The following is a 25,621-nucleotide window of genomic DNA, read 5'->3' as shown; positions in this document are numbered from 1 at the left end:
CAAATGGTCTTTGATTGGTAAAAATGTTGCCATGGAGAATGCACAATTTAATGATGACTGACAATTGACTGCCAGGCTTTGGTTACATTTTAAACCAGGTAGCTGAACTCTGATTGGTTTAGGCATTTCCTTGAGAAACGAACTAGCAAATGGCTGCCACCATTTGGTTCAGTTGAAACAGATGCAGGGCATGGACTTGTCTCTGTCTGTAAATGGCTCTGTGCATTAATATGTGTAGATTCCAGAGCACTCATGTTCACCGTACTGCAAGCCTGAGCAACATTACCGCATCTGTTATCAGCTTAACTTTTGGAACACATTTAGGATTATTTGACAAATGCTGTCCAACTGCAGAATCACTAATTATAAGCACTGGCTGGTTCAGGTACAGCCAGTACTTCCTTATGTTGTGAGCAGATGAAAGGATATGCTGTCTGACACAACCTGCAGCCTTTGGGACGTATGGCAATACACCGGCATCAAAATTCACATACCGCTCTATTCATTTGTCTGATAGGCAGAATGTCTTTTTGGCTTGACAGCGGATCCTGTCAGTGATGAACCCATTCATGTTGCTTCTATATAGGGGCAGCACGAAACAGCGAGCTGATACTTTTGAGATATAACTTTCAAACCTATTTTGAGAAATCCTAAGTTAATATTGCTCTCCACATCCTCTAATTATCTATTCACAGTTTACATCTAGTCATCTGAAAAGTAGACCATTGTAAGACAGAAGGAACCTCTTTACTTAACTCTGTGAAAAAGCTCCCCAATTAGTCCGATTTCCCCATTCTGTTCCCAGAATCTCAAGTATTTATCCAATTTTCTTTTGAAAGTTCTCCGGTAGAGCATTTCAGATCATCTAGCTCATTACTCTCAATTTCATATCCAGGCCTTTTGTCAATCCCTTCCAATGTGTTGCTTGGTTACCAACCTTTCTGCCAGTTGCCACGCACTCTAACAAATCCCTGTCTTCTGTCACTATGTATTCTGCCCTGCCTGTTATCACCTGCCCTTTCACCCACTCTCATCCTGGTCTGCTCACTGACTATTTCCACATCGAGGAAACGGTCAACCCAAGATGTTAGCCTCTCTCAGGTGGGATGCATGAATGGTAAATCCAATTTGGATAGAATTGGAAGTTGGAGAGAGAGTTATTCCATATGCCCCACAGTGAGTGTACCTCAGGGCACCCAATTGGAAATAGGGCAGAAGTCCAGGAGAGATGACGATGTTATCATTAAAGAGACAATATCCTCTATAATGCCTGCACTCGCTGACCTACATTGGCTCCTGGTCTGGGAAAGCCTTTGATTTTTAATATTTTCCCTTACTATTCTTCAATGGACGCAAAGTACAGCAGATGCTGGAAATCTGAAGCAAACACAGAGAACACTGGAGGAACTCAGCAGGTGAACTGGAGTTCTGAAGGAGACTTGCGCTGGATTTGGAATCGAACTCTGTTTTTCTCTCTCCATGACTGCTGCCGTATTTGTGTTGCTAGAGGGGTGGGTGTTAATGGGAGCTGGGTCTGACTTGTCATTCCAGAAATGCTGCAGAGATCGTCACATGTTGAGGACCGCCCTGGTGGTCTGATACTTGTTAGGGAAAGATTAAAACAAAAAGAGAAAGCAGCCCTCTATATAACCAGTCCTCAGCACTCACATCCCCAAGCACTCCCTGTGTTTTGTTCATGCCAACTCCAAGGAGAAAGTGAGGGCTGCAGATGCTGGAGATCAGAGCTGAAAATGTGTTGCTGGAAAAGCGCAGCAGGTCAGGCAGCATCCAAGGAACAGGAGAATCGACGTTTCGGGAATAAGCCCTTCTTCAGGAAGAAGGGCTTATGCCCGAAACGTCGATTCTCCTGCTCCTTGGATGCTGCCTGACCTGCTGCGCTTTTCCAGCAACACATTTTCAGCTCATGCCAACTCCAGCCAATCACACACCCAACCCAACAAAACCTCCATCACAACGAATGCCTCTACCCATCCTCAAGACAAACCACCCCCCCCTGACTGACTCCTGCCCTTACATCCTCCATGCCAACTCATCCAATGGCCATCATTGGTGCAGACCTCAGAACCAATGCTGAGATAAAATAAAGTTCAAAGTGCCTAGGATGATCTCACTGTTTAAAAATAAATACTCTTGTGATAAAAATCCATTCACTAGATTCAAACCTCTTCAACTACTTAATTCCTTCTATATAAAAAATGGGGTATTTATCACCCCATTTCAAAATCTTTACAAACACTTGGAGCTGTCAATCAAATTCTGACCTGACAGTCCACCCACTGTGATAATGAGAGCTAATTCCTGATGAAGGGCTAATGCCCGAAACGTCGATTCTCCTACTCCTCGGATGTTGCCTGATCTGCTGTGCTTTTCCAGCATCACACTTTCGATCTGATCTGCAGTCCTCACTTTCTCCTAGCTTATGAAAACAGTCATGTAGCACAAATCCTGTAACGGTGAGCGTCAGGCTTATGTCAACCGAACAGAGGGGAATAACAAAGACTGAATTATTTTCAAAAACGTCAGACCTTTTAGAGTTAAAGGCCAGGAGATGTAAATGCCCTGGCATCCTGACAGTTCCAATTAGTTTATCCACAGTCATGGCCGTTTTTAACAATCCCAAAGAGCACTTGGCCTCTCCTGAAGGTGTCCCTGGGGATATCTGAACAGGTACTTCATCTTTCCAATGGGCATCATACCTTTCCAAAGAACTCTGATCAATTTATACCTTCGCCTGAAAAGTGTAAGCTTCACAACTTGTGTTTTGTACATGCTGCTAATGAAAACAGATCTGTTTTAAGGCAAGCTGCACTTTTACATATATATCTGTCTCAGTGAACCAGGGATATGCAACTTACCACTCAGTCCCCATTTACCCCTGGCAGAGGGGTGGGTCCCTGGCTCAGCAAACTCCCTGTTTTTTTCATCCAAATCATTCACATTGACTGTAAAGTGGTTGAGGCCTCAATACTGGCCCTTGCAGCACTCCAGTATTTACTATTTGCCAACTTAAATATGTTCTTTGTTATGTCTCTGCTTCTTGTCCATTAAGTATTACTCTCTGTACGGTACTGTATTAACAAACAACATGAGACCTTATCCTGCCTATTGGCTTTTAAAGACAATGTTAAAAATCACACAACATCAGGTTATAGTCCAACAGGTTTATTTGGAAGCATTAGCTTTCAGAGCACTGCTCCTTCATCAGGTAGCTGTGTTCCGAAAGCTAGTCCTTCCAAGTAAACCTGTTGGACTATAACCTGGCGTTGTGTGATTTTTAACTTTTGTCCACCCCAGTCCAACAGCGGCTCCTCCACGTCATGGCTGTTATAGAGTCATAGAGGTTGACAGCATGGAACCAGGCCCTTCGACCCAACCTGCCCATGCCATCCAGTTTTCACAAAGTAATCTAGTCCAATTTTCCTATGTTTGGTCCATACCCTCAGTGTGAAAAGAATTGCCCCTCTGGACCCTTGTGTATCTCTCCCCGCTCACCTTAAACCGCTGCACTCTAGGCTTTAGGCTCCCCTACCGTGGGGAGAAGCTGTTGGCTATCTACCTTATCTATGATTTTAAATGACTTCTATAAGGTCACCCTTCAGTCTCCTTTCTGTGGCACTTTATCAAACACCTTTTAGTATTCTAGTTTTACTCTGGTCCTTTATCCACCCTATTATTTCATCCTCAAAGAAATCTGTCAAACTAGGTAACCCCTTAGTAAAATTATATTGACTTGTTCCAATCAGACAATGCTTCACTGACTGCATTGTTAATGATTACTTTATCATAGATTCCAGTGCTTTCCCAATGACTGATGAGTAATTGGTCTAGAGCTCACTGTTCTTTCTCTTCCTCCTTGTTTGTAAAATGATATAACATTTGGCAACTTCCAATCCGACGGGCCAATTCCCAAATCTAGGCAATTTTGGAAAGCCATTGTTCACGCATCTAATCTCCAGGCAGCTATCTCTTTTCGAAGGGAGGTCTGCAGATGCCGGAGGTCAGAGTTGAGAGTGCGTTGCTGGAAAAGAGCAGCAGGTCAGGCAGCAACGGAGGAGCAGGAGAATCGACGTTTCGGGCCGGAGCCCTTCGTCCAGAATGAGGGCCTCGTTCCTGATGAAGGGCCCTGGCCTGAAACGTCGACTTTCCCGCTCCTCAGAAGCTGCCTGACCTGCTGTGCCTTTCCAGCAGCTTATCTCTTTTTGAACCTGAGGTTAGCAGGTTGTAGGAATTTGTTAGGTTTAAGCTCCTCGAGGTTTGTCAATATTTTTCATAACTCCATTAATCAGCCCTAGGTTACCCTCTACTTATAGTATGAACCTTTGCCCTCCACTGTTAAAGCACAGATTTTGTTCGGTGCCTCACTCCCCACAATAATTCCTCCTCTCTCCTGCTCCTAAGCAATCTCCACCTACTTCAGCTACTCCCTTCCTTTGTTATTCACTTACAAAAGCTCAAACAAATTGTTTTGATATTCTTACCAATTTTCTGTTGGCCCTTTGCCAGCTTCTAAGACGTTCACAAACCTCAGACTTATTCTCAAGCTTTGCTACTATTCCATGAATCTAGTATTACCCTCGAATTCCTAAGTGAGCCATGGATGGGTATTTCTCTGTCAGGCTCTGCTCAGGCCACACTTGGAGTACTCTGCACAGTTCTGGGCCCCCTATCTCAGGAAGGATATACTGGACTCGGAGTGTGTTCAGACGAGGTTCACCAGAATGGTCACAAGAATGAAAAGCTTAACAGTATGAGGAACATTTGAGGACTCTGGGCCTATACTCGATGGAGTTTAGAAGGATGAGGGGGAATATAATTGAAACTTACAGAATGCTGAACGGCCTGGATGTTGGGAAGATGTTTCCATTGTTCGGACAGACTAAGACCTGAAGGCACAGCCTTAGAGTAAAGGGAAGACATTTTAGAATGGAGATAAGGAGAAACACCTTCGGCCAGAGAGTGGGGAATCTGTGGAACTCATTGCAACAAAAGGCTATGGAGGCCAGGTCATTTAGTATATTTAAGACTGTCACAGATAGGTTCTTGAGCATCAAGGGGATCAAGGGTTATGGGGAGAAAGTGGGAGAATGGGGTTGAGAAACTTATCAGCCATGATTGAATGTGGGAGCAGACCCGTTGGGCTGAATGGCCTAATTTCTGCTCCTATGACTTATGGTCTTTCTTGCTGAGCTTTTGTTTTTCAAATGGAAATTTTTTTTGCACACTTTGTATTATTTCTTTAAATGTTTCAAACTCTTTGTTTATTGCCATATCTTTTTGTCTACCTGCTAACTAACCATGGTCAGCTCTCTCCCCCTATCTGTGTAATTGACATTGAATTTAAGATTCTTGTATCTGTTTGGAATATATCAATTTCTCAGTGAACATGGAATTCAATTGTGTGGAATTCAATTGTGTTATGGTCACTGAAATGTGATAGGTGGAAAGAGGTCAAAGTGAGGGTGATAGGTCAGACTGGGGTGGGGGTGGAGAGGTCAGGAAGAAGATTGCAGGTTAGGAAGGCGGTGCTGAGTTCGATGGATTTGTCTGAGACAAGGTGGGGGGAGGGGAAATGAGGAAACTGGTGAAATCCGAGTTCATCCCTTGTGGTTGGAGGGTTCCTGGGCGGAAGATGAGGCGCTCTTCCTCCAACCGTCGTGTTGTTGTGGTCTGGCGATGGAGGAGTCCAAAGATCTGCATATCCTTGGTGGAGTGGGAGGGGGAGTTGAAGTGTTGAGCCACGGGGTGGTTGGGTTGGTTGGTCTGGGTGTCCCAGAGGTGTTCTCTGAAACGCTCCGCAAGTAGGCGGCCTATCTCCCCAATATAGAGGAGGCCACATCGGGTGCAGAGGATGCAATAGATGATGTGTGTGGAGGTGCAGGTGAATCTGTGGCGGATATGGAAGTTTCCTTTTGGGCCTTGGAGGGAGGTGAGGGGGAGGTGTGGGCGCAAGTCTTGCACCTCCTGCGGTTGCAGGGGAAGGTGCCGGGAGTGGAGGTTGGGTTGGTGGGGGGTGTGGATCTGACGAGGGAGTCACGGAGGGAGTGGTCTTTATGGAATGCTGATAGGGGAGGGGAGGGAAATATACCCTTGGTGGTGGGGTCCGTTTGGAGGTGGCGGAAATGACGGCGGATGATGCGCTGTACATGGAGATTGGTGGGGTGGTAGGTGAGGACCAGTGGGGTTCTGTCCTGGTGGCGGTTGGAGGGGCGGGGCTCAAGGGCGGAGGAGCGGGAAGTGGAAGAGATGCTGTGGAGGGCATCGTCGACCACATCGGGGGGGAAATTGCGGTCCTTGAAGGAGGCCATCTGGGCTGTACGTTTCCGGAACTGGTCCTCCTGGGAGCAGATGCGGCAGAGACGAAGGAATTGGGAGAATGAGATGGCCATCGCCAGACCACAACAACACGACGGTTGGAGGAAGAGCGCCTCAACCTCCGCCTAGGAACCCTCCAACCACAAGGGATGAACTTGGATTTCACCAGTTTCCTCATTTCCCCTCCCCCTACCTTGTCTCAGTCAAATCCATCGAACTCAGCACCGCCTTCCTAACCTGCAATCTTCTTCCTGACCTCTCCGCCCCCACCCCAGTCTGACCTATCACCCTCACTTTGACCTCTTTCCACCTATCACATTTCCGACGCCCCTCCCCCAAGTCCCTCCTCCCTACCTTTTATCTTAGCCTGCTGGACAAACTTTCCTCATTCCTGAAGAAGGGCTTATGCCCGAAACGTCGATTCTCCTGTTCCCTGGATGCTGCCTGACCTGCTGTGCTTTTCCAGCAACACATTTTCAGCTCTGATCGCCAGCATCTGCAGACCTCACTTTTTCTTCAAAGATCTTATATTATGTCATTGCTAATTACCCTTGCCTCATTACAAACACTAAACCTGGGATAACCTTATCTCTAGTCAGTTCTGCAGGAAACTGTCATAAAAGCATTCCACAAACTTATCTCCCAGAGCACTCTTGCTATTTGATTCTCCAAGTCTATACAAAGATGAAAATCCCCACAATTATTGCGCTGCCTTTTTGTTACAAACTCCAATCTATTACCTGCAATGATCTTCTCCACTGATGTACATTTTTTGTTGAACTCTGTCTATTCATTGAGGAGAAAGTGAGGGCTGCAGATGCTGGAGACCAGAGCTGAAAATGTGTTGCTGGAAAAGCGCAGCAGGTCAGGCAGCAGCCAAGGAACAGGAGAATCGACGTTTTGGGCATAAGAAGGGCTTATGCCCGAAACGTCGATTCTCCTGTTGCTTGGATGCTGCCTGACCTGCTGCGCTTTTCCAGCAACACATTTTCAGCTCTGTCTATTCATACCCAGTTTGCTGGTCCTTCCCCAGATGGTGACACAGTTCTAATGCCTTGATCTTTCTCTTTAGATTTCTAAGTCTCTCCGAATCTTTCCATCAGCCCACTCCCACTGTTGCACTAGTTATACCATTGGCCAGGACACTGGTTCCACACTTATTTGAATGAACCCCCCCCAGAATAGCTTTGGCTTCCCTCAGTACTGATGCGAGTGCCCCCCATAATCAAAACACCACCTTCTCACATCACTCTTTCAACCATGTCTTTAATTCTCGAACTGATCTGTGGCTCAGGTGTCAATCCTTTGATGCTCTCCAGCTTAACGCAGAAGCGAACCTCCTCAAATTGTCTGAACAGAACATCGCTCTGATGTCCTGGTCCCATAAACAATGACAGCTTATGTTGGTGTAGCCCTGTAGTGTAATGAAAGATTGCAAGGTGCTTTGCAAGTGCATTAGAAAACAAGATATGATCCTGAATCATGTGAAGAAACATGAGGACAGACAAGCTAACACTTGGCCAGAAATGGGCTCTATCCCTACCTAGCATTTACTCCTTACACCCTCCCTCAACTCCATCTCCTGCATTAAAACCGACCTTTTCCGAGCTACCATTGGTTCTGAGGAAGGCTCACTGGGACCGGAAATGTTAACTCTGAATCCTCTCCACCAATGCTGAAATTTCCCAGCAATTTCCGTTTTTAATTGGCCAGGAATGTTGGCTTTAAGACACATCGGAAAGCAGGAAATCCAAGCGGAGAGGCCGAGGCATTGAAATGCTGGATTCTGGGGCCTAGGCAACTGAACGCAAAGCTACCCATAGTAACTGGTGAGTAGCAAACTAGTAAATATTGCCAATCAGGAAATTATAACTAGGAAAGCACAAGGGGTCAGAATTAGAGGAGCCCAGATATCTTGGAGGGTTGTGGAACTAGGGGAGATCACAGCAGTACAGGCTATGAGGTGATTTGAAAACCAGAATGACACTGTTCCATTTGGTGCTTGACTAGTGACAAGGGAATGGGACCTGTTGCAGGGTAATACACAGGCAGCAACGTTTTGGATAATCTCTTTGAGATCAGTCAGAAGGACATTGGAACAGTTGAGTCTGAAAGTCTCAAGAGTGAGAGGGTGCCTGTAACATCAAACAGGATGACATCCTTAACTGTAAGCAGATAAAACCTTGGGGGTGAGGTCAGTGACACGAAACAATGTACAGATACAACGCGAGAGACAGCTACCAATGCTGGTTCTTGTTGCTACATTCCTGAATGGATTATGGGCACGCTTAATCCAAACCACAAGGCCCTGGATTTGGGCTTGACTGTTCAATGTGATGCTTATTTGGCTACAAAGACAAATCTATGACCATATGTGATGAATCAAACGATTTTACGTACAAGTCGCCTCGATGCGTTCTGCCCCCCTGCGGTTGTAGACTCTTCCTGCCCTGTACTGTACCATCTGCCCCACTCCGTCAGAAATAGGGCCAAAGGCCTCCCTGTGGAGAGAATGACAAGAACAAGTCAGCAGTTGGATTCACTGGATTCCTTTCCTTAGTTTAACCTATTTTTCTAATCAATCTGTTCGGAGATGCTTTTACACACATGGGAGTCGAATCCCAGCCTCCTAGTTCAGATGCTGGGACACTACCACCACACCACTCCCCTGGCTCACAAGAATCCATCTCTACCTCCATCACTGACAGCGACCCTCCTGCCAAAGGCAAGGTTTCAAAGTCGTTCAACCCTCAGAGGGAGAGAGAAAAACAAAATCGCAGTTCCAAAAAGGTGAGCCTTAATTTTCAAAGACAGTGCCTCCTAGTTATGGACTCCCCCAGAACAGGAAATATCCTTTCCACATTCACCTTGGCAAGTCTGTTAGGGACCCTACAAACACCATTCTTAGCACTCCACTTTGCCCTTCTGAACCGCAGTAATGCCTTCTGTAGTGAAGGCAGAACTGAACCCAGATCAGAGGCAGGGGAAGGATTATTTTACTGCGTTCACTCAAATACTTCAGTGTAACGTCCAGTTTGAGAACCGACGTTAGGGGGTGAGGTAATGGAATGCACAGCCGCCAATGGCAGAATGACGATGAACCTACCCAAACTGCATTTCCTTTCTGCGGATGTGGTACACAACGAGAAGCACGCTGATTAAAGTTAAGGCAGCGCAGAGAACTCCAATTATCACAGGGGCCCAGGAAGTCCTTCGCTCTGGCACTTCTGGCCCTAAGAGAAACAGATCGTGAATTATGGTGCAAACCGCAGGAGAGGGCAGAATCCGTCAGCAGGTTCCCTGACAGACAAATGGACAACAGACAAAACAAAAACTGCATCCATCCCGGGTGGGGGCTAAAGGGATCAGTGTCAGTACCTTCTCGCATGGGTAGATGCCCAACCTGTACTCGTCTGCCAGGGGGCACAAGAAGAAGGGGAAGAAAAGACGTGGGTCATTCAGCCCCTGCTTACTCATGTTCATGTCCTGGTGGGCCTACAGGATTGGAACAAACTGCAAACCTTGACGTCAGTTTGAGCACCAGGCGTTAAATGTTGGATAGACAGACAGGCACAAGCTTACTCGGTTTATTCCAACTCAGATCATCACCAACTCCAGCCTGCTCTGGTTACCTGTTCCCTGTTTACACTCTGTCGAGTTCTCACTCAATTGGCATATCACCGTCATTCGGTCACCAATTTCCACTTGGCCTCAACCAGTGTCGAGAGTGTGGCGCTGGAAAAGCGCAACAGGTCAGGCAGCATCCGAGGAGCAGGAGAATCGACGTTTCGGGCACAGGTCTTTCTCAACCAGACCCTAATCAATAATACTCCTCCGTCAAAAAAAAAATTAAAAAGAAACACAACAAGGGAAAACAGCAAAAATAACAAATCTGGAATTAAGAGTCTAATGATGACCAGGAATCCATTGTCAAGTGTTGGGAAGACGCCATCTGGTTTACCAATGCCCTTCAGGGAAGGAAACTGCCATCCTTCCTTAGTCTGGCCTACATGTGACTCCAGACCCACAGTGGTATGGCTGACTTTTAACTGCCCTCTGGGCAATTAGGGATGGGCAGGAAATGCTGGGCCTAGCCAGCGACACCCACATCCCACGAACAAATAATAAAACAGGTCAAGAGGCAAAACCAATAGCTATATATGGAAAAGTATGCTTGCAAAAATCTAAAACAGAAATTAATCACAGTCATAATAATAATGATGAGCAAGAGACCGAGGGTAGCACTGTTGGTTAAATTACTAACACCAGCAGAAGAAGTGGGTACATCTCCTGCAACACAAGCAAAGGTTAACTCTATAGGCACATTATTAGATCGCATTGGCACAGGGAGCTCTCTGACAGGACCCTAGGGTTGGACTTTGGGTCAGTTGCACAGAACCACACTCAGAAGGAGACATAGTATCCTCAGCAACGGAAACCTCCAGTATGTCCCCCTCCGTTTCTAATTCCCACTTGCACCAACAACCTGTATCTGTGTAGCGACCTTTAGTAAAATAAGACATTCTAAAGTCAAATTACGACCCCGTAACCCGCAAGGAGGTATTTGGTCAGATGACTAAAAGCTGGGTCAAAAGGGGGTAGGTTTTAAGGAGTGTTTTAAAGGGGGACATTGAGGTCAATGGGTGAAGAGGGGCAGGGAGAGAATTCTGAAGCTTGGGGCCCAGTCAAGGGAAAGCGGGTCCCTGGTAAAGATGTCAACTGTTGCTCATGATGCCAGAGATTGAGGAGCACAGGTATCCGCACTGTGTTGTCAGGCTGGTGGAGGTTAGAGAGTTAGAAATCCAGCAGCCAAGCCCCTCCTCTTGTGTTAGATTCCTTTTTGCACCAGTTCCTCCATCAATAACAGATCCTCTCAAGCAACAGAGTCCTTCTAGCAGAAGATTTGTTAGAGTAATAGATTTCCTCTACCACTTGATCCCTTCTGTCTGCCAATCTCTATTTTCCCATTTGTAAAGTAGGTTCTATCTTGTAGTAGATCCCTGACGGTAATGAGTTCCTGTTGGCAGTGGATCACACTTCACAGTAGATTTCCTATTGATCCCCATTAGTAGTAATTTTCCAGTTGCACTAGATCGCCCCTTCTATTAAATTCCTTCTAGCCAATAGACTCTCCCTGACTCTTGCTTTCCCCTTATAAATGGATTCCCTCTGTCAGTAGATTTTCCACATTGGAAAAATCTCCAGTGCACTAGATTTACCTGAAGTAGGAGATCACTCTGACCAGTAGATTCCTTATGATGTTCGATTTCCCTTGAGAAATAGATTATCTATTACTTTAAATTAGATCTCTCTATAGATTCCCTCTACCTCACAGAACCAGAGAACTGTTACAGCACAGAAAGAGACCATTCCACCCACTGAAAGCCATCTGAATGAGCAACTCACATCATATCCTTCCTCACTGACCCGCACATTCATTCTTTTCAGTCACTGCTGTCTGACAATTTCTCTCACACCAAATTCCCTCCAGAACTAGAGTGTCTACTGTCAGATATTCCATCTACAAAATCCCATCTCAAAGTACACTCTCTCCAGTAATTGAATCTTTCCTTCAGTAACCTCTCTCTACAAGATTCCCTCTTGTATTGAATTCTCTCTTGCTTGTTCCAGTCAATTCTCTCCAATAATGGATCGTCTGTTATAGCAGATTCCCTCAACAACAGAGTAAAGGCTTACCTATTAAAAAATAACTGCTCAGCACATGGCTCCGGAGCTATTCCACTGGGACATCAGATCGCATGAAACTGCCAGCCAAGTTTGTAAGGTAACCATCTCTTCTGTGCAGTTATGTTCAGTACAGGCTGTTCATGACCACTCACCTGGGTGCTGACCTCTTTATACAACATGGTGGCAACAGTGACCAAATTCACATGGGGGGGGGGGGCGGAGTGATGTGATTTGCTTTATTATTGTCACATGTACCTAAGTACAGTGAAAAGGTTGGTTTTGCGTACAGAACAGCCAATCATACCATGAAAAGTGCATGAGGGTAATAGCACAGAGTGAGGAATACAATGCTACAGCTGCAAAGAAAGCACACAAAGAGTGACATCAATATTAGATTTAAAATTTGAGAGGTCCATTCGGATATCTAATAACAGCGGGGAAGAAGTTGTTCATGAATCTGTTGGTATGCGTGTTTATGTTTTTGCGTCTTCCACCTGATGGAAGGGGTTGGATGAGTTTGCCAAGGGTGGGTATTTCAAAGGTGGAGTGGGTATTTCAAAGAGTGGGATGAGGTCAGAGCTTTAAAGGTGCAGAGCCTGAGGAGGGGAGAGTCATTAATAATGAGGTGAGGACCAGGGAGGGAAGTTGGACAGGTTGCATCTCAGGGGTCGTGCGGATGCAGGAGATGGGTTACATAGACAAGATGAGCTCAGAGTGGGCACGAGTGACGGGGGAACAGGGAGAAAGATGCCAGTCCAAGAATAGAGTCGTAGAGATGTACAGCATGGAAACAGACCCTTCGGTCCAACCCATCCATGCTGACCAGGTATCCCAACCTAATCTAGTCCCACCTGCCAGCACCCGGCCCATGTCCCTCCAAACCCTTCCTATTCATATACCCATCCAGATGCCTTTTAAATGTTGCAATTGTACCAGCCTCCACCACTTCCTCTGGCAGCTCATTCCATACACGTACCACCCTCTGTGAAAAAGTTGCCCCTTTTATATCTTTCCCCTCTCACCCTAAACCTATGCCCTCTAGTTCTGGACTTCCCCCACCCCAGGGAAGAGACTTTGTCTATTTATCCTATCCATGTCCCTCATGATTTCGTAAACCTCTATAAGGTCAGCCCTCAGCCTCCGACACTCCAGGGAAAACAGCCCCAGCCTGTTCAGCCTCTCCCTGTAACTGAAACCCTCCAATCCTGGCAACATGTTTGTAAATCTTTTCTGCAACCTTTCAAATTTCACAACATCCTTCCGATAGGAAGGAGACCAGAATTGCTCACAATATTCCAACAGTGGCCTAACCAATGTCCTGTACAGCCGCAACATGACCTCCCAACTCCTGTACTCAATACTCTGACCCATAAAGGAAAGCATACCAAACGCCTTCTTCACTATCCTATCTACCTACGATTCCACTTTCAAAGAGCTATGAACCTGCACTCCAAGGTCTCTTTGTTCAGTAACACTCCCTAGGAGCTTACCATTAAGTGTACAAGTCCTACAAAGATTTGCTTTCCCAAAATGCAGCACCTCGCATTTATATGCAAAGGATGAAAAGGAAACTTGGCCCATTGACTGGTAATAGTTAGGGTATAGTGCCAGTTCACTTGCATTTGAATCTGGACCTTGCCGTTTGGTGGAAAGCTTTACAGTGAACTATGATCTATCCCCATTCTCCCAATGCCTATGGGATCACCAATTCTCCATTCATTTACCCCCAAGATGTAATGTATTTTGGTTAGTTTGAGCACTGTGTTCAGTTTCCACCATCAGGGCAAAAGGGGAACACAAACGTGGAGATGTGTCCTTCTACATGATAGTGCTAGTGTGTGACAATAAAACCGAAATGTAAATCTAAAAGGAAAAGTGAGAAAAACAATTTGCAGGAGAGAGAATAGGCTGAGGGCAGCAGGGGAGGGGGTTGAGGGGGTTATCTTTACACTGCAGGATGATGCTATAATCAGGAGTAGGTTTGGAAGGGAAGACTTGGACCAAGTAGTGGTTTGGTCGGCTCAGCTCGTGATCTGTCCAATTAAAACTGTTTGCCAAGTCTGCGAAGGTCTCGGGGTGCTGGGATGCGGCTGAGAACGGTTAACGGTGTTAACGGGGGCGAGGGCATTGAAGGTGGTGCTCAGAGTGTGGGAGACAGCTGAGGGCAGTGACAGTGGAACGAGAGAACAGGCAGCCAAATCGAGAGTGTAAAACCAACACAGAGAGAACTCAGGAGGAGGAGAGTGAGAAAGACATACACAGCACAGATTAGAGAGAAAGATAGGCACAAAGGGGAAAGGAGACATGCTAACATAAAGAGGAAACCTACACAGATAAAGAGAAAAATGAGAGAATGACAAACACAGGCAATAAGAGAGAGAGGCAAAGAAATTGAGAAGGATAGGGAAAGCTGTGAAGTTCATGATAAGCAGCATTTGGGAATGATGAGCATTGGCGATACAGTTACACTGACACATATTATTCAATAAATGCCTCAAACACCCTCCTTTCTCTATTCCAGGGGACCAGTAAGCGATGTAAACCACATGCAGGGCAACACTCTGAGCAGAGACGATGAAGCTGAGAAATAGCTCGTTCCACCTCGGTGAATCGCTGCTCCCTCTCCATCACGAAGAATGAAGGTTCATGCTGAGAGTCGAATACACACGCCTCATAGTTCAACCACAGCACGCCCTCCCCAAAAGACTTTCAAAGAGAAGCTTAGCTCCAACTTCTTGCAACGAGAAAGGCATTTTGTGCTCCCCAACCCAATGTCAGAGCTGCACCCTTCCTACAAATACCAGTGTCAACATTAAACTGTTCCAGATGGCAAAGCTCCCTTATCGTTAAGCCAACAAAGTAATTCAGCCCGACATCTCTCCTGCAGGCAACTGCATTTCAATTGCTCAGAATAATTCTCCAATGGCTTCTTGCTGCAGCGTTGGAATTTAATGCCAAATAGTGGAGCAGTTTCGATCTGCCAAGCTCTATCTGCCAGGAACTGGACTGACAGTATCACAGATTAATATCATTTACAATTCTCACCATATAGATATCTCTAAAACACTCTAGTACTTTAAAGGAGCGGTCAATACCATTATCTTGGGTTCAGTTAGATTCCAGGCTGTAACCCCTGGGTATACATTATTCTATATATAAACCACCCAAACCCCTCAATTAAATTCCAGCCAGTAACTCACTCCCAGGTATCCACTGTTCTATATATAAACCACCCAAACCCCTCGATTAAATTCCAGTCAGTAACTCACTCCCAGGAATCCACTGTTCTATATATAAACCACCCGAACCCCTCGATTAAATTCCAGTCAGGAACTCACTCCCAGGTATCCACTGTTCTATATATAAATCACCCGAACCCCTCGATTAAATTCCAGTCAGGAACTCACTCCCAGGAATCCACTGTTCTATATATAAACCACCCGAACCCCTCGATTAAATTCCAGTCAGGAACTCACTCCCAGGTATCCACTGTTCTATATATAAATCACCCGAACCCCTCGATTAAATTCCAGTCAGTAATTCACTCCCAGGTATCCACTGTTCTATATATAAACCATCTGAACCCTTCAATTAAATTCCAATCAGTAACTCACTCCCAGGTATCCATCTGAACTCCTGAAGCCACATTTGTTTCCCAATATGTTCTGAGTAACTTAAAGCATAGTGTAATAGCCCTGATAGTCTGATTGCCTGATAGATGTTGCAGCAGTGTAGACTACGGGTGTAACCCTGACCCTATCCCATCTGGATGTCTCCATGTGAGATCTAACTTAGACCAGACCCCGACCTGACATCAGCACCCACTGAACCAAATTTGCCAAACCAACCAATCATCTGACTACCTCCCTGCCAGACCCAACAGTTACCCTCGCTCTCCTCCATTGACCAGACCTGACCCTGATGGACCCATCCCCCAACCTACCCTGTGCTCTGACAACTCACCTGGCACCCTACATACCTGATACCCTACCCCTCTCAACTGGCACTCCCACCTGACTCACCTGGCACTCCCCTCTCACCTAATACACCATTACTCACCTTGGCAGCCCTTACTCACACTGCTGGTACCCTACTCACCAACCCAGCACTCTCCACCCTCCCCCATCAGGCATCATTTCGTACACCCAAGTGTCCCCTTACCCTTCCTTCCCACCTCCCATACGACCCCACATGGACCTCATGTAAAACTTCATAACAGTTTACAGAGCATCTGCAGGATGTTTAAACTTCAGAATGATAGGGGGCACCTTATCATCTGTTGATGATCGCTGCTGCTGGCTTTGAGGATTCTTGAATCCGTTTGTAACAGGTCGCCTCTGACCAGGAAGTCACCTAAAGGCGAGTGGGTATTTTGCAATGGGAACGAGGGTCAGAAATCGACCCTGATCAGGATTTCTAGGGCAAATTTAAAGTTCTGGATTTACCGAGATATGGGAGGTGGGGGATGTGAATCAATCAGTCAGGGCTTGCTCCGGAACATCCTGCATCCTTATGGAATCATCTCTGCATGCACAGACGCAACATTAGGACCTGTTTGATCAAACCGTGATGCACCTCATGATTCAACAGCCTGGGATGTTCACCTGTTGTCACACCGTGTGGTCACTTATTTAAGGCACCATTGCATTGCTTGGAATTGCCTTACCCCTCCTCAGACATCAGAAAAGGAGGTAGTGACACTAACTTCTAGTGTGAGGATGTAGCACTGAAGATTAACTAACCTCAGCTGCAGTTTTGTGCCTGTGTTTCAGGAAGGATAGCAAGGCTTTGGAAAGAGAACACTGGAAGTTGCCTCAAATAGCAAGTTAGAGAGACTTCAGTGATGTGGGATCATAGTTGAGAAGGACCGTATTTTGTCAAAGCTTTTCATCTTCCACTCATCTGGACAATCTGCAAGAATATCCATAAACGGGGAAACCAACATTTAAACTTGATTGATATTCTTGCAAATTGCCCAGATTGACGTACGACGATAAAACTTTGACGCAGGAGCCTCTGTTCCACTGCTCAGCGAGATCACAGTTGGTCTGGTGATCCACTTTCCTGTCTTTTCCCCATAACCCCGATTGTCTGAACTGATTGGAAAAAAAAAATCTCTCAGAAATATTCTTTTTACTCAGCAACACACTCAGGTCCTGGAAGGCCTCGTGACTGTATGTGGGAGGACCAGAGAGGAAAAACAAAATCCGACAAAGTTGCAGTGTGACACATGTATAGGTTCGGCCAAGCCCATGAGAGAAGCCTTGGCTGCCGAGTGAACAGACCCATCAGGCATGCTCCAAGGACACAGGCCGCTGGCAGTTAGCACACACGAAATGATTGTCTCTCCCAGGGACCGAAGGGGTGGAGGGCAGCTTTGAGTTCCCAAACTGATTGTGATCTCCTGCGACCGTGACACAAAGCCTTGCATTATTCTTTGTTGCAATCACTCCCTTTAAAAGCCATCAATACAGCACACTATAAAAGACACGTGAGCAACTCCGACTGAACTCAGCTCAAACGAAGTTCCGTGTGGAACACAATGCCCTGCTCCAGTGTCTAATTAGCAAACGGGCTTCACGTGACTGCCCCGTTCATGCAGTCTCCTTGGAAACTACGTGGGCATTATTCACAAAGCCCTGCAGCATTTCCACTTCTCAAAGGGCTTCTTATTTCTGAGCCGCATTGAAATTCATTCAGCCCCTCTTTATATTATCCTGGCACAGACCGATTGGTTAATGCACACTCAGTTCGACCAAGTGCACAGCATTTGTGAGAGAGAGAGAGAAACCGTGTTTACGTTCAGATGATGGAACTTTCAAACAGAGTGGAGGGACATTAAACCTGCATCTTTTGCACAGCCGGCTTTTATTTTCCTGACAAGATTTCAAGTGCAATTTCCCGATGAAGGGGTCCTGCCCGAAACATCGATTCTCCTGCTCCTCGGATGGTGCCTGACCTGCTGTGCTTTTCCAGCACCACTCTGAGCTTGGCCCAAGATTTCAAGGGCAGATAGTTTTGCGTTTTGAATATCAGTTATTTTTGAGGAGAAAGTGAGGTCTGCAGATGCTGGAGATCAGAGCTGAAAATGTGCTGCTGGAAAAGCGCAGCAGGTCAGGCAGCATCCAGGGAACAGAAGAATTGACATTTCGGGCATAAGGCCTTCTTCAGGAATTCGGGCTTATGCCCGAAACGTCGATTCTCCTGTTCCCTGGATGCTGCCGGACCTGCTGCGCTTTTCCAGCAACACATTTTCAGTATCAGTTATTATTGGTCAACAAATCATGGAGATTAATAGATGGAGGATGTCTCTTTAAAGGTGGATGGGATCAAAATGGAGATTGGTGAAAGGAGGGTGGCTTTTATTGGGTCAGAATGATCTTGTTTTAATTGATTCACGGGATGCAAGGTGTTGCTGGTTGAGGCATCCTTAATTGCCATTAACCTGAGTGGTTTGTTAGGACCATTTCAGAGGTCAGGTAAGAGTCAGTGCTGTGGGTCTGGAGTCATGTGTAGGTCAGACCACATAAAGATGGCAGATTTCCTTCCCTGAAGAACGTTAATGAATGAAATGAGTTTTTAGTGAGAACTGACAATGATTATAATTAGAGGATAAAGTGAGGACTGCAGATGCTGGAGATCAGAGCTGAAAATGTGTTGCTGGAAAAGCGCAGCAGGTCAGGCAGCATCCAAGGAGCAGGAGAATCGACGTTTCGGGCATGATTCCTGAAGAAGGGCTCATGCCTGAAATGTCGATTCTCCTGCTCCTTGGATGCTGAATGGTTATAATTAGGCAAGTTTTTTTTTCCCTTTTGTCCACCCTCTCTCCCATTCCATATTTTATTCTTGAATTCCAATTGCCGTGGTGAGATCTGAACTCTCAGCCTGCCAGAGCAGTGGGCTGGATCTTGGGGTTACTAGCCCAGTGACACTGCCACTACTACACAGTGCGTCTAACGCAAGCTTAGTTGGAAACAATACAGGGTATACCTTAGTTCAAAACAGGATGACGGACATAACCTCATGTCAAATGCTCCGATGGTGATTAGTGTGTGGGTTAGAAAGGGAATTATTCTGAATTAAAATCTGGTTGCCCCAGCAAGCACAGCACAGAGCGGACCACCTTCAAGGCTGACTTGTCCAGCATTTCCAAATCAGACAGACCAAATGCAGAGTGAAACCTTGGTGGATCTCATCCGGTCACTCCCAGGTCATGTCGAGGTCAAAGGTCCTTTAATTTAGCTAATGGCGCAGTTCCACCCACTCCCAGTAAAATGCTGCCACAAAATAAATGGGAGCCTTCTCTGATAAAATAACCGTCCTAATTATCTCTCTCAGGAGACCCGCAATTTAACATTAATCAATGGTAAATCAGGGACAATTTTATGTTGCCTATCCAATCATCTAAGTAACTGGAGAGAAACTGCTTCAAAGTCAGTCACCGCAGCCAGCACTTAAATGAAATATTCATCTCCTCAGGCTGGACAGATCTAATGAGTAGTTCTATATCGCAATGACTAGGACAGAGAGCACAGTCACATATTTTTAGGATACAATATTCAAGTGGTTATGTTACTGTGCAAGAGGCATAGAGACGTACAGCATGTAAACAGACCCTTCGGTCCAACTCATCCATGCTGACCAGATATCCTAATTTAATCTCGTCCCATTTGCCAGCATTTGGCCCATATCCTTCTGAACCCTTCCTATTCATGTACCCCTCTAGATGCCTTTTAAGCCACATTAGGGAGATTTAAACAATCCTTGGATAAGCACATGGATGATGATGGGATAGTGTAGAGGGATGAGCTTAGATTAGTTCACAGGTCGGCGCAACAGCGAGGGCTGAAGGGCCTGTGCTGCGCTGTATTGTTCTATGTTCTAAATGTTGTAATTGTACCAACCTCCACCACTTTTCACATCACGTTGGTTCGTTTGGGAAAGAGAAGAGATTTATTCTGAAACAAAACTCAGAAAACCATCACCAGGATGGTACAATTGCGTTTAAGGAAAAGAATGGGATTGGGACTAAAAGCGAAACGCAAATGGAGGGATGTTGGAAGAGCATGATTAGCACAGAGAAAACGGAGAGAGAGAGAGAAAAAAATAAGCAAAGCCACAAAAGGGAGGCAGGGGCAGTCCAAACACCAAGGTAGGAAGTTTCAGAAAATATAAGGAGTCACCACTGTGACAGGACGGGGCAGGGCAGGGCATTCATGGGAATGACTGCTGCTGTGCTTATGAAGTAATGGAATTGAAAGTAGCAGCAGGAATACAATGTGAAAAAGTGTGAGGTTAGAAGAACAGAGACATATTCAAGAGGGCTAGAATACAAGAGCAGGGATCCATGATTGAGGCTGTATAAGGTTCTGGTCAGACCGCCTTTGCAATATTGTGAGCAGTTTTGGACCCTCTATCTAAAGAAAGATGTGTCGGCATTGGAGGGAGTCGAGAGGAGGTTTACAGGACTGATCCCAGAAATGAAAGGCTTGTTGTATGAGGTGGGGTTGACAACTCTAGATCTGTACACAATGGAGTTTGGAAGGGTATGGGGGAAATCCAATCGAAATTTACAGAGTACTGAGGAGCCTGAATAGAGTGGACATGAAGCAGATGTTTCCACTAGTAGGAGAGGGTAGGAGCTAAGGGCACAGCTTGAGAAGGAAGGGACGGCCGTTTAGCACTGAGATGAGCAGGAATTTCTTCAGCCAGAGTATGGTGAGTCTGTGGAACTCATTTTCGCTGAAGACTGCGGAGGCCAAGCCATTCAGTGTATTTAAGACAGAGATGGGTTCTTGATTGCTAAGGGGATCAAGGATTACAGGGAGAAGGCAGGAGAATGGGATTGAGAAACCAATCAGCCATGATCGAATAGTGGTGCAGACTCAGTGGGCTGAATGGCCTACTCCTGCTGTTAATCCAGATATCGTAAAGTTTGACTCCACACTATCACCTATGGTGGAAAATGAGTTTGGGTTATTGAGCTCATTGGACATTGTCCAGCATGTAGTACTGGCAGACAACAGATATACAGTCAATACTTTTGCAGTATCAATTCAGAGGAAAGTGTATATAAACTACCACCTTTCTTCCCTCCTGCCTTCTCCATTCAACTGTAGTATCCCAATAGAATGCTACGTATATCATTCCCTTCTGCAACATCACAATGATGTATCACCAACAATGATTCATCATAGAAGTAGCCTGCATTCCTTATGGGGGTGCACTTGGAGGCATGAGAGAAACAGACCATGTGTCAATGGAGCGAAACCACCTCCATCACTACTGGTGTAAGGAACACCCCCCCCCCCCCCCCCCCAACAAGTCTTCAGATTGTGCACCAAGCTCCAATTCCCCTCTAACTCCAACATGACTGTCTCTTTGCCACTGGGGACCAGCTCCTGAGAAGCAAAATCCAACTCGCTGCAGGATTGACACGTCATTCCCCCCCCCCCCTCATCCACACAGACAGTGCCATACCCCGGTGTGCCAATGCAGCCTTTGACTCATGTACAGTGGCTTGCACGTCCCTGTTAAAAATCTCTTGCTATAGAGGTGGTGCCAGATCTAGGCTGCAGACTCAAAGGCCTGTACATGCCACCACTTGGCACAGTTCTGAAACCACAGCTGAGATACTGGCACTAGTACAGATATACGAACATGCCCAAACAGTGATGGCTTACCCCCACTTCTACACACGTAGAAATCTTTCCTTAATTCTTTCATGGGATATGGATATCGCAGGTAAGGCCAGCACTTGTTTCCCCATCCCTAATTGCAATGAGTGATTTACTTGGCAATTTCAGATGATGGTTAAGAGTCAACCACATTGCTGTGGGGCTGGAGTCACATATAGGTCAGATATTGATGACAGCCACCCTTCATTAAAGGGCTTAAAGTGAACCAGTTGGGATTTTAACAACAGTCGTGAGGAAACCGATGAAGGGCTTATACCCAAAACGTCGATTTTCCTGCTCCTCAGATGCTGTCTGACTGGCTGTGCTTTTCCAGCACCACACTCTCAACTCTGATCTCCAGCACCTGGCAGTCCTCACTTTCTCTGGGTTTTTACAACAACCAACCACAGTTTTGCGCTAACATTTTTAATATAAACATTCTAATTCCAGAACTGAATTTAAATTTAAGTGAATGTGCTGGGGTTGGGATTGAAGTCTCTGTTTTCAGAATTTTAGCTTGGGTTCCTGGATTGTTAGCCCAAGCACACAACTGTATCCTCCCCTAAATCACTAACATAGTCATTTGGTACACACGAGTTGAGTATAGCTGAAATTTGATGAAGATTTTTTGTCTTGCATTCGTCAGGACAATTTGCAAGAAAACCAATTTAAGGGGAAGCCAATGTTCGCACTGTCTTTTTTCAGCAATATTCATATCCCACCGACCTGGATTTCCACAACGCTTCTCCTTATTCATTTTTAATTAATTCCTTTCCTGGAACGAGTTTCTACGGTGCTCAGACAATGTCATTCCCAAATATGGGATGTACACTTTAGTATCCATTCCCAATTCAAAATGGAGACTCCACGTTTTTCTAACCCTGTCCATTGCCTTCATCTCTCGCTTTTTTTTTTCCCCAGGATGGTGTCCATTAATTTCCAGCCATCCTGACAATTCTCGAGAGCTAGGATCACAGGACCAGAGAATAGAAGGAGGCCAGTCGATCCTCATCAAGTCTGTGCTGGTTCCTTCAAAGATAGGTTTTGATTCAAGTTCCTGCAATCTTTCAATATGTATCCGATCCACACATTAAGAGCTACTTTAAACGTATAAGGAAGAAAGAGGCCAAAGTGAATGTAGGTCCCTTAGAGAATGAGGCTGGGAAATAATAATGGGGTATCAGGAAATGGCAGAGGATTAAACACATTGCATAAATCTTCATGATAGATGATAATAACAGCATTCCAATCCTACTAACTAATCAAGGTGGGGCAGGTGGGGGTGGGGGGGAGGACAAGGAAATAGATACAATTACCATCACTGCAGAACAAGTATGGAGAAAAGTACTAGGGAAACTAGTTGGATTAAAAGTCAATTATGCTCTTGACCTGATGGGACATATCCCAAGAATGAAAGGAAGTAGCTACAGAGGTAGTGGATACACCAGTCATAATCTTCCAAGAACTCTTAGTTTCTGGAAAAGTCCCAGAGGACTGGAAACCATCTGAAAAATGTAGCACCCTTATTCAAAAAGGAAGAGAAATTTTAAAAAAAAGCATATATCTACAAGCCATTTAGCTTAACATCTATGATTAAGAAAATGATGCAGTCTATCATTAAGGATGGAATAGCAGAGCAACTAGAAATACATTGTATCATGAGGCAGGATCAGCATGGCTTTATGAAGGGGAAATAGTGCCTGATAGATTTATCACAGTTCTTTGAGGAGGTATTAAGCAGAGCAGATAAAGGGAAAGCAGTGGTATTGCACACCAGACTGTTTAATAAATTAAGAGCCTATGTTGTTGGGAATTTTTGCTATAAATTTTGCTATGAACTCTGTGTCTTATAAACTTATTCTCCCCAATCACCTGATGAAGGAGCAGTGCTCTGAAAGCTAGTGCTTCCAAATAAACCTGTTGGACTATAATCTGGCATTGTGTGATTTTTAACTTTGTACACCCCAGTCCAACACTGGTGTCTCCAAATTGTGTTGTTGGGGATAGTAAATTGAAATGGATATTGGTTTCGCTAACTATTAAAAGACAGAGAGTTGGAATAAAGAGGGCATTTTCAGAATGGCAGCCTGTAACTAGTGGTGTGTCACAGGGATCAGTGCTGGGCCTATAATAATTTACAATATTCAATGACAGAAGTGAATGTACTATAGCCAGGTTTGCAGATGATACACAGATAGGTGGGAAGGGAAATAGTAATAACACAAAAAGTCAACAGAGGGATACAGGCGAGTTAAGCAAGTGGGCCAAATTTTGAAAGATGGAATTATGACATGGGAAAATGTAAGGTGATGTACTTTGGCAGGAAGATCGGGGAGCTGACTATTATTTAAATGGAGAAAGACTGTAGAAAGCTGTGGAACAGAAGGAATTTGGGAATTCTCGTTCATGAATCACAAAAAAGGTTAGCATCAAAGTGCAACTGGTAATAGGGAAGGCAAATGGAATGAAAAGAAATGGAATATAAAAGTAGGGAGATTTTGCTAAAACTATACAAGGCATGAATCAGGCAACAGCTGGAATACTGTCAACAGTTTTATTTAAGGAAAGAAATACTGGCATTGGCTGCAGTCTAGAGAAGGTTCACAAGGTTGATCCTGGCTATGGAGGGGTTTCCTCATGAGGAGGTGTTGAGTAGGTTGGGCTTGTAGTCATTTTAAGTAATTTAACAGGTGAGGTAAGGGTGGGCACCCCACATTTCCCGAGTATTGGCCAGAGCCCTGCAAACTCAGACCTGCTGGGTCACCGCCATCTTGAATCTCGGGCTTGTAGTCATTGAGAGCTTGGGAGAATGAGAGATGACCTTATCAAAACCTACAAGATTCTTAGGGAGTTTGACAGGGTGCATGCAGAAAGGTTGGTTCTCCTTGTGGATCAGAGGGCATAACCTCAGAATGAAGGGTCACCCATTTTAGACAGAGATGAGAATAATTTTCTCCCTTCTGAGGGGAGTGAATATGAGGAATTCTTTAACGCAGAGGGCTGTCGAGGCTGGGTCACTAAGTATATTCAATGCTGAGAAAGAGGGATTTTTTAATCAGTGATGGAATAAAAGCAGGAAAGTTAAAGATTATCATGATCTTATTGAATGGTGGAAAAGACTTGACGGGCTGAATAGTCTTTTTCTGCTCCAATGGTGTTAGAGGCAGGGTTCTAGCATGGATAGAAGCTTGGCTATCTGGCAGAAAGCAGAGAGTGGGGCGAAAAGGGTCCTTCTCAGGATGGCAGCTGATGACAAGTGGTGTTCCAGAAGGGTCAGTATTGGGACCACAACTTATTACTTTATACATTAACGATCTCGATGAAGGAACTGAGGGCATTCTGGCGAGATTTGTAGACAATACAAAGATAGGTAGAGGGACAGCAGCATTGAGGAGGCGGGGAGGCTGCAGAAGGATTTGGACAGGTTAGGAGAGTGGACAAAGAAGTGGCAGACAGAGTACAGCGTGGGAAGGTGTGAGGTAATGCACTTTGGCAGGAAAAATAGAGGCATGGACTATTTTCGAAATGGGGAGAAAATTCAGAAAGTGCAGAGAGACTGGAGAGTTCTAATTTGGCATTCTCTCAATGTAAACTTGCAGGTCGGGTCAGTAGTTAGGAAAGCAAATGCAATGATGGCATTTACGTTGAGTGAACTTGAATACAAAAGCAGGGATGTACTTCGAAGGCTCTCTTAGCTTCTAGTCAGACCACATTTGGAATATTCTGCACAGTGTTGGGTCCCATATCTCAGCAAGGATGTACAGGCCCCAGAGCGTGATCAGAGGAGGTTCACGAGAATGGTCCCAGGGATGAAAAGCTTAACATACGAGTTACATTTGAGGACTCTGGGTCTATAACTCGATGGAGTTTAGAAGGATGAGGGGGAATCTAATTGAAACATGCAGAATACTGAATGGCCTGGA

At 45.3% G+C, this 25,621-nt stretch overlaps 1 protein-coding gene across 4 annotated transcripts in view; it reads right to left on the bottom strand.

Annotated features, from left to right (window-relative positions):
- Nucleotides 1–25,621, bottom strand: part of tyro3 (TYRO3 protein tyrosine kinase) — a 90,319-nt gene that overhangs the window by 21,951 nt on the left and 42,747 nt on the right. For all 4 annotated transcript variants that reach the window (XR_006312856.2, XM_087990122.1, XM_043698215.2 and 1 more), the window contains 2 exons: nucleotides 9,440–9,566; nucleotides 8,734–8,834 (listed from right to left, as the gene is read on the bottom strand). Coding sequence is in view for 3 of the 4 variants with exons in the window: in XM_087990122.1 (XP_087846248.1) it covers nucleotides 8,734–8,834; nucleotides 9,440–9,566 (228 nt within the window). In the remaining variant the exon portion in view is untranslated. The remainder of the gene's footprint in view (nucleotides 1–8,733; nucleotides 8,835–9,439; nucleotides 9,567–25,621) is intronic.

This window comes from Chiloscyllium plagiosum, unplaced genomic scaffold, assembly GCF_037043375.1.
Source record: "Chiloscyllium plagiosum isolate Xiang-an unplaced genomic scaffold, Cpla_swu_hap1 HiC_scaffold_8, whole genome shotgun sequence".
NCBI lineage: Eukaryota > Metazoa > Chordata > Chondrichthyes > Orectolobiformes > Hemiscylliidae > Chiloscyllium > Chiloscyllium plagiosum.
The sequence above is the reverse complement of the archived record's forward strand: the minus strand, read 5'-3'. Positions and strand labels throughout refer to the sequence as shown.